We start from the raw sequence: 10,407 nt of genomic DNA, 5'->3' as shown, positions 1-10,407 counted from the left end.
CAGAAATTAACGAAAATATATACACAAACATACACACACACACACAGTACCGAGTGCCGAGAGCAAAAATAAAAAGGAGCCAAAAGGAAAACGGCGAATGGCGAAAAATAAAAGGAATGGCAAGAAAAGTTTTGCATTTCCTCGTGCTAATGTATGTTAATTACAGGGGGATTTTCCATGCGGAGGATTTGCATTTTAATTTATGCACCGAAAAATTTGCGTTTTGCCAGCCACCCCGGCCAAAGTCGTTAAAAGAGGAAAAGCCGACCAGAAAAAATAGCAAATGGCGAACAGCGAACGGCGAACGGTGAACGGCGAATGGCCCACAAAATAATGGCCAAAATGAGAAGTTACAGTGACGCAATTTGTACACGTCATAGGTGAGAGTGAGTGCATGCATGTGTACGGGCATTGGGGCACTTCATTACCCCGGTGCCAAGTGGACACGCCCCAGCACTGCAGCGGAAATTGCTGGAAATATATTTATTTATAGGCCAAGTACGGATACTTCAGTTGCCGGCCAAGGAGGAGTCTGAAGGCCCCCGAGCAATTAAGACAGCCACCTGGCCGGTGTCCTAATTAGGCCAAGTGCTCCAAAAAGTTTAACCAAAACTTGGGTAAGGCCAATCGAAATTTAAGCTGAAATGATGATGCACAGAAAAATTTAAAATATGTACTTTCAAATCTACTCGCTTAAACGCAATCCGTTTCTTTAATATTCTAAATTTAGGCTCTGAGGGTTTTACAATCATCTGTTAATTAAATATAAATAAAAGTATCAATATCCCTGGTCGGGCGCCATCCACTTCTTAAGTTGTGAGGGTCCTCCAATTTATCTATAAATTTAAAAATGTATATTAGCCAACTGAAATAATAGCCATTACTATGCCTAACAATACAAATATAACCATAATTTAATTATATCTCACTTAAGTTCTAAATGCTTTGCAATCATCTGTGATTTTAAAATAATAAATTTGCCATCTAAAATAACAACATAATTTATATCACTCATAAATATGTAATCACAAATATATCAAAATCTGCAATCATCCAGTTTATCTGTAAATTTAATAATATATATTAGCCAATTAAAATAATAGCAATTGCTATGCCTAACAATACAAATATAATCATAACATAATCATATCTCACTTAAGTTCTAAAGGTTTTGCAATCATCTGTAATTGAAAAACAAGGAAGAACGCTATAGTCGAGTACCTCGACTATCAGATACCCGTTACTCAGCTAAAGGGACCAAAGGGAAATGGAGATATGCAAGCAGCAAAGCGAGATTTAAGTGCGCCACCTACCGGCGGAAGACAGATTTAAACATTGTGGGCGTTAGGGTAGGCGTGGCAAATTTTTTTTTGGATCAATCGATAGGTATTGACGAGACCAATACATTTCAGTTAAAATTTGTTATCTAGCATAAAAATTGTGGGCGCCACAGGCTTGGGCGGTTTTTGGGCGTTAGAGTGGGCGTGGCATATTCGCATAACAAACCTGCGCTGCGTACAAGGCTACGGAATCTAAATCTAAAATCCCAATACTCTATCTTTGATAGTTTCCGAGATATCCGCGTTCATATTTACGGTTTTTTGAAGTTTGTGGGCGGTTTGTGGGCGTTAAAGTGGGCGTGGCAAACTTTTTTTTAAGTCAATCGATAGGTATTGATGAGAACAATTAATTTCAGTTTAAATTTTTACTCTAGCATCAAAACTGTAGAAGCCACAGTTTTGGGCGGTTTGTGGGCGTTAGAGTGGGCGTGGCACTCTACTGAAACAAACTTGCGCTGCGTAAGAAGCTCAGGAATCTGCTCGCCAAATCTCAATAGCCTAGCTCTCATAGTTTCCAAGATCTCAGCGTTCATCCGGACAGACAGACGGACAGACGGACAGACGGACATGGCTAGATCGACTCGGCTAGTGATCCTGATCAAGAATATATATACTTTATGGGGTCGGAAACGCTTCCTTCTGCCTGTTACATACTTTCCGACGAATCTAGTATACCCTTTTACTCTACGAGTAACGGGTATAATAATAAATTTGCCATCTAAAATAAGAACATAATTTATAATCTTAAATTATGAGAATTTTCCAATTAATCTATAAATTTCCAAAATATATATTTGCTATCAAAAATAATCACATTATCTATCCTTAATATCTCCCATAAATATATAATTATCACCTTGACCAGCCAATCCATACCAATAACTCCACTCGCTATCGGCCTTAAATCACTCAAACTACTGCATTTCAAATCGCGTCCGCAAATTGGCTTCGCATCTTGAAATTTAATTATTATGTGCGTCACTCGGAATCGCCTCAATCGGCTTTCAGTCACCCACTTAGGGCTCCCGTGAGCTTGGGTAGCCGGAAAATCGGGCCTGCCCCGCCCAGCCAACCGAATGGGAATTAGAGGCCCTACACCATGGGCACTTCCCTACGACGACGACCCCGTCCCCGTGTCTGTTCGGTTAAATTAATACAAAGCCCAAGTACATGCACTAATGCTAAGTAGATACGTATACGCAAACAAGGAGTTTTCGGGGGCGGGACAAAAGCCTACGCTAAGCTAGGCACTGGAATGCGAGTGTGCGAGTGTGGGAGGGTGTGTGTCAGCTGAGGAATGAGTGTGTGCCGGTTAAGCGTCTTACTCAAGTATTTATGTATTTACATTGCGAATATTTAATGGAGATATGCGCTGGATTACAACTACTTGTTGGATAGGGACGATGGGACGAGGGGATGTGTGAAAAAATGGCACGCTCGGAGGTAACCAAAAGAGAATATTTAAGCAATCAACAACAGGCACTAGAGCAGGGCTCAGTGTTTTATTTCACTTTAATAAATATTGCATAACGACTAGCTGGGTGGGGGGGGGTTGTGAGAGATGGCGCCCAAGCAGGCACAGAACATCTAATAAGCTAAAAGCTAGCGTCAAAGCAAATGGCAAGCATAATATTCCAATGGCTGCTCCCCACTGGCCTAAGGCTGAAATTATTCAAGCGTTTCTTTAATAGAGACTCGCCCCAGCGGAAACGTCCCTCATCCTTCGTCCTGCGTCCTTCGGCCCTTTCCCCTTGTGTCTGCCACGCTCTGCCAGCTGACTTTCAGCTGGAAACTATTTAAAAAAGCAATTTTTTAGTTAATTAAACGACAAAGACAAGCAAAAGGCAAACAATTTCCCCTCGCACATTGCACCATTTGGCTTTGCCATTGCCCTGGGCACTTTTCCCCCAGTCGGACGACAAATGGACGGACTGCAGCAGCAGTTAGTGACTAGGGTCTGCAGACCAGGCATTTCTTTTGTGCGAAATTCAAAAATGCCGCAGATCGCTGTACATATGTTGACTTAACAATCAGATTGCCTTTCAGGCGGTGGCCAGCTCCTGCTGCGATCCTTATGGCCGCCACAAAGTTGCAGCTGCATAAGGAAACCCACCCGTTGCAATCAATTTTAATGTTTTTTAATGAGCAGCCTGCAGTTGCAATCAGGGCAAGAAAGCACTTGCAGTGAACAGGGAGAAAAAATGGAACTAAAATTGTTACTATTTATAGAAAAGATTTTAAACGGATGTAAACAGCACTTTTTTGGGCTTTTTTATTGCAAGACTTAAATTGTTTGAACAGTAATAATTTATTTATTAAATATGATAGTAAACTTTACACAACCAAGACTAACATATGGGGTTACGTGAATAAGAGTTAAACGGGTATAAACATATAAAAACGTCGGAATATTTAAAAATATACTTTTTTGGATTTTAAATTTTTTTTTTTAAATTTTAATATAACTATTTAACTTTTGTTGTTGGATATTAAAGATTCATTTTGTGCTTTATTTCGGATTTTATTATTCGTTTATATTTAAGATACTCGGTGAGTAAGGCCACCGTAATAATTACTCTAAGAAATTGGATGCTAACTTAAAATTCTATTAAATAAACCTCTGAGTAACATTAGAATGCTCGTAAATTTTTTCTTAGCTAACCAAAAACTCCTAGTTACTTGTATATTATAAAATACACCTACTTCCTTCCTTCAGTCATAAATAAATCTAGAATTAGGATTAAACTTAAAGACAAGTTTTTATTGTTCGTAGAAAAAACCTCTGTTCAAAATACCTATTATATTCTTCTTAGCTCACCTTGGGGCCTTGGGATCCCTAATTATTTTTCGCAGTATGCTTTATCTGCCCGGAACCACACACTACTCGTGCGCTAATGATGCCCAAACAACAATTGCCGGGAAATGCAAATAAGTCGGGGTCCTGTCGCACACAAATTACTGGTCAGCGGAGAGCCAGTGGAGAATGGTTAAATGGTAAATGGAGAGTGGCCACTAAAATGCGCAACTTTGTAAGCCATTTTTGCCATTTCCCAGCTATTTGTCGCATTTCGCTTAGCCATTTATTTATTTGCACTCATTTAAAGTGTAAACTGCATTGTTTTTTTCTCCGCAGCCCTTGTTGTTTCCATCATTGTTATTAAGAACGGCGTAATCATAGCCGTTGGCTCTACTTTGCTCTGCTCCCCTTCTGTATTTTTTTCTACTTTTTTGGTGAATCCCCCGATGCCTGGTATGCTCTAATTAAGTGCATTTACTCTAATGAGCAAAAATGGCACCAGCAGCAGCAGCAGTAACAGCAGCAAAAGTAGCTCCCAGCTCCAGATGCAGTGGCAAAAAACTGTCACAGCTCCGTGAAAGAGGGAAACCGTGCGTGAAAACTGCCCTCCAGCTGGCGAATGGGGATGCTTTTGTGGTCGTCTCCTTTCTTGGGGTCGACCTCATTTAAGGGCCAAGAACTGAAACCTTTTAGCCAAGCATTGGGCAGAGCTGCAAGTACCCCCGCCTCGGCTCCTAGGTTTCTCGGCATTTTCAAGCATTTGTCTATGCTAAATTTTGCGACGCTCATTAGTGCAATTTGCATGCATAACGGCAAATATGGCCAGCAGCCAGTTGAAGCCTCCGGCCTGTCCAGATTTCCAGATGTCCGTCTATATATCTGGCAAGCCATCTATTATATCCACAACAAATACACAAATGCAGAGGTGCACTGTGGAAAATGTTATGGACTTGTCTTTGTTTTGATAGTTTATGATAAAGAGAAAATTTTAACTGTGTTTTAGAATTAAATTAAATCATTTGGATAACTAAAACAAGAATAAAATAATTTTAACAATTTCTGAAAATATCCATCTCTTTCAAAATTCTTTTATTTTAATCCTAGTTCTAAAATGATTTAATAATATTTTTTATAAAAATGTTGGTCTTATTTATGGTGTTTTTTTTTGGTGATACTTAGTGTATTGTTTGCAAATACTTTGCAATACCTTTTTTATTTCACGTTAAGCAGGCAATTTTCCATTCAAAGTTTTAGCAATACCTTGTATTACCATGAGTAATTACAGTGTAAAAATCCAAAGGCAGTTGAGAATAAGAGTGCCTCGGTGCGATGGCCGTTCCTACATTCATCAAATTCAGAGACAGAAAAGAGGCATTTGCTCCGTTCATTGTCGAATTCAAATATGTAGACCAGAATTTTTGTATTTGCCCATGCTCGTGTGCTGTTGCTGTCATTTCGGCTGAAGGGGGATATATGTAGGATGCCTGGGCCTCTTGCCCGATTCGGATTGTGATACAGATTCAGCGACACTAAGTAAACAGAGCGGCGCAGCTGTGCCAAAGGATAACAGCACTCGTCTGCCGGCTCTGAAAAATATGCAAATGTCAGCCAACAGAACCCAAAAACTGTGCACAGCCCATCCATATCCAATGGAAACGCAACCCCTCGATCTGTTCGAACTGCCATCACATCCAGATAAAACACAAAACAATCCGAATTAGTAGAAAGCAAAACAAGGCAGCATCAAAAAAAAAAAGATTCGGCAACAGAACGCAGCAAGCAGCACTTTGCCGAAAACCAAATTCATTTTCAATTAAGCATTTTTGGGCATATCGACAGAAAATGTCCTATGCCTAATGCTGGCAATGGAAAAACATTTGAAATGCTAACTAAATTACGCCAACTTCGCACACACATTTGCGCATGTCTGTGCATATTTAGTTTTTCGCAATTTACAGTGGCTGCCATTGCCACTCGACGGCCATATGGCCATATATGGGGTGTCAGAATGTGGTCAAAATGCCAATTGCAAAACAATTGCATTTTGGTTACTTTGCTGTTGAATCCGGAATTTCGATGGCAGCCACCTAACAAACACTGCGACGGCTTCCGTTGACACCAAGCAATGATAAAGAGTGAGTGGGAGACACTGAAAGAAGGAAACTTGAACCAAATTAATACCATACTAAAAAGAATAATATAAGACAAGTGGAAATGGTTAGGAATTTTTCATTAGCTTTTGATATAGACCATTTATGGACATATGCATACATATAGCTCTAAAAGACTTTTCGGACTATCATTTTGATCACTATATTATAACTCCATAATTTCTAAAGATGTATTTAAGCCAAATAAGCAAACTAAACATTCTAAAGTAACCATTTTTTTTATTCAGTTATCATTTACTATCGATGGTTTCGATATATAATTTGCTTTAGTATTATTTGTAGGAACAGCATTATATTTTCTAGTGCTACTACATATTTTGTATTTTTTCTTAGAAATGGACAGCCCGAAACTAGTAATAAAATTTACAAAAATGAAATCATTTTTTGTTGTGCACACACATCTAAATCCAGTGACAATTAAACTTTAGATTTTAAGTTAAAAGCAAAATATTGTAGCAGACAAGCCTGCTTTCCTTTCCAACTCTTAGCTCTGCGGCGTGAAATTTCAACTGGATTTTCTTTGACTCCCACTCCGCCTTTTGGTGCAATTCTAAAAATTGTTAGACGACAACTAGTTCCGTCATATTCACACATATATGGCGAGTGTGTGCAACCAACAAAAACCCAAAAAGCAATTAAATTGTACACTCGGCAGTGGTAGCAGGGAAAAGCCAAGCAAATCAACAACAACTATTACCAAACCGTCGACAAAAGACAGCAAAGGCATCATGCAACAATATTATAACATTCGCCAACTGCAAAAAATACATCAACTAGACACAATCACATATACATATACAAACACACAGGATCACACAAAATGGCAAAGTTTTTTATTCTGTGTGTGTGTGTGACAGCCTGACATGCAAATACGTTTAATTTCGAAAACTAAACTAATAAAAGCTTCGCTGCAATGGTTTTCCTGCAACTGAAAATATCCTTTTTTTACGATTCCCACAAAAATGCTGTAAAAACATAAACAAATAAGCAATCGAAACCCATTTTTTTGAAACTAATGCCACTAATGTTTATGGAGGACGAATTTCGAAGGAAATAATAATATTTGTTTTTCAAAGCTTAAATCTACTTTTAGGTTCCTAAAGCCATAAACAGTACTTCTTGAAATGGCATAAAAAATATAGAGCGTTATTTATAATAGCCATTATATTTGCTAATTCAATAGCAATATTCATTATTTTTCAAATTAACAGCATAAATTTCCATATGTAGACATTAAAATGATATATGTAACACCTTTATTAATTTATTATTGCATAAAAAATGTTAATTAGCTTGAAGGCAAGAAATAATATTATTTTAGTATTTATGTTTGTACCTTACCAAAAACGTTCAGCTCGTTTTTTATATCACGAACTGAATAATTAATTTAAATTTGATAACTGACAAAAAGAAACGAACTTTTTATAAAATAAATTAGGTATTAGCTTTCATGCGGATATAAGACCACCACAATGTTTTTCTGTTTGGACCATTTGATGCATCCGATTTGTTAGAAACTTCGAGTGCATTTCAATGCCCAATTGAGCGATTTTTAGGAATGGAAATTCTGTGATTTCAAGAGTCTGCAAATACCAGAGCGCCATTGAATCAAAAAGCAATTTATAGAGCCTCCTCCAACGGGTGACAACGATGAGTTTGCAGGCCAAAATGTTAGAAAATTGCCACCCAGTGATGCGCCAAATATTTTAATACCCATTGATGAATATCTCGGTTCGTAAACTACATGCAAAACGGACGTGATCCTGGCAGTCACGCGGGTCCTATGAACACATAGTCATGTACATATAGAGAATCTCTCTATCCGGCCGTTACAAACGGCAACAAAAGAATTCGCACATTTCAACGTTTTGAATTTGTAAAAGGATATTTTTCACATTATAATAAGAAATGAGGCTGAAGACGCGCCTCGCATTTTGTGCTCGGCACTCGGAAAAGTCCCCCCCTCTATCTTTATCACTCCTTTCCATTTTCCGGCTGCCTTTAAAATGCAGAACAGCTGAAAAATCATATAAACACAAATAATAAAATCGACAATTTGGCAAGAGCCGCACGCACACACACGCACAGCCAGACATATTTATGTGTGTGTGAGTGTGCGTGTGAGCCTGCAATGAGCACATAACCGCAAATGTACTGGCAACAAAACGTGCCGCGATTCCACAAAAAGACCAATGGGAATTCTCAGAGGAAAATGGGTTAAACTTTCCACTCACACAGATAACTTTTCGCGTAATCGACTCAACGACGCCGCTGTCACGGCCTGAATCCCATTGGCCAGTGGAACTTCTTCATAAACAGAAGACATCCACGGCTTCAATCCTAACTTAACTCCGGCCGGAATTCGTTTTATTTTAGTTTGATTTTTATACATTTTTCTTTAAATTTGATTTTTATAACGCAGTTATAATGATATAACTAATAAATTATAACTAATGATATTAAAATAGGAGTTTCTGTTGGGAATCATTTTCTTGAATTTATACAAAAAAAATGAGACTAGAGATTTTGTTCTTCAAAAAGATAGTATTCACTTTTAAGAAAGCCGTTCAATTTTCAATGCCACTGTAGTCGCTTCTCAAGAAACGAATCAATTTCAAGGTATTCGGAGAAAACTGTTTAAGAATGTTAGCCAAGCATTCCCTGTTTGAAAGTCATGCAACCAAGTTGGGCGCTCGTTCCTTCCCTGCTTTTGCTAATCTCGGCCGGAAAAACCGAAGAAGTAGATGAGGAACTACCGCCCAGGATCCAACCCAGAATCTACGGTGGCAAGGAGATGGCCAACGGTGCGCTCGGTGGAATGGCAGTGCAGGTCTTCTATAGAACCAAGCTCATCTGCACGGGAACCCTTCTTACAGAGCTACACTTTTTATCGGCAGCCCATTGTTTTGATAGAATGACCCTGGATGGATACCACGTGGTCGGTGGAATTACGAAGGAGTTTAGTGGCCATAATAAAAATTACAAACGAAACAAGCTCGTTGCGATTCGAATTTCTCCGGATTTCGAGAGAGAGGACTTCATCGGCGATGTCGCAGTGGTGAAGATCCTATTTAAATTGAGAAGCAAGTACATTGGCTACGCCGAGGTCTGCAAATCCCCTTTATATCCCAGCGATATAGTTACCGTTGCCGGTTGGGGATACAGTGGTAACACCCACGGTGAATCTCGGAATACCTTGCGCACCATGCGGGTGAATATTGTGGAAAAACATGTTTGCGAGAAAGAACTGGGTCGCTCCCTTCCGAAGAATGTCATGTGTGCCGGTGGCTATAACGGCCAGACTATCTGCCAGGGCGACTCCGGCGGACCATTGTTGTTCCGCCAGCAAGTCTGTGGCATAAGCACGTGGACCTACAAATGCGGCAACAGTTTTAAGCCCGACATCTACATGAGTGTACGCTACTATTCTAAGTTCATCATCAAATCTGTTCGGGAAATGGGATTTTAAGCTATATGCAAAACAATTGTGGCAAATAAATCAAGTATAAAAAGAAAAAAATCGTTAAAGTGATCTTTAATTAACAATAACAAACTCAAAAATTTTCTTTTTTAAAATACCTGACCTTTCAACTAAGTTAATTAACATTTTTTTTAATACCCACGAAATACTTAAAATGAGTTGCCATTCAACCCCCAAATTAAACATTTTTATTGCTTTCAATTGGAATTACTATTATGGTCTTATATGCCAAAGCATTTATAACGTGTGCAACTCCAACCAAACTTAGATTTATAACCATATACGTTATATTTTGTACTCACATTTTATTAGCTCATCATTTTAATTGTAAACTGACCTACTTACATGAATACATATACGTTTCGTTCTTGAAGTCATTGAATCTAATAATAATCATTAAGATTAGTCTCAGAAGTACACAGTATGATTCATTGATTTACTGAGCTAGTTGCTATATATAGGAAAAAATAATTTGTTTTGCTGAACTTTTATTTGCAAAGTGAATCAACTAAATAAATAAATTTCTTCTATCAAAATGTAAATGCTGCAAAGATAAAGATATTTTCACATTTGTAAAGAGAAATTCGTTGAATTGCACGTCTTGTAGATGCACTACAA

The 10,407-nt window shown here is 38.4% G+C and overlaps 1 protein-coding gene across 1 annotated transcript; it reads left to right on the top strand.

The window, feature by feature from the left end:
- The first annotated feature begins 8,982 nt into the window (after positions 1-8,982).
- On the top strand, positions 8,983-9,777 carry LOC119552355 (seminase). Its single transcript, XM_037862072.1, has one exon. It carries the CDS (start codon positions 8,983-8,985, stop codon positions 9,775-9,777), a length of 795 nt encoding a protein of 264 aa, XP_037718000.1.
- Positions 9,778-10,407: the final 630 nt, after the last annotated feature.

The sequence above is a fragment of the Drosophila subpulchrella genome, chromosome 3R (genome assembly GCF_014743375.2).
Source record: "Drosophila subpulchrella strain 33 F10 #4 breed RU33 chromosome 3R, RU_Dsub_v1.1 Primary Assembly, whole genome shotgun sequence".
NCBI lineage: Eukaryota > Metazoa > Arthropoda > Insecta > Diptera > Drosophilidae > Drosophila > Drosophila subpulchrella.
This window is presented reverse-complemented; position numbering and strand designations above follow the sequence as displayed.

What these genes read in the sequence shown, in the direction of transcription:
- LOC119552355 (XM_037862072.1), top strand. Translation starts at nt 8,983, where the DNA reads ATGCAACCAAGTTGGGCGCTCGTTCCTTCCCTGCTTTTGCTAATCTCG.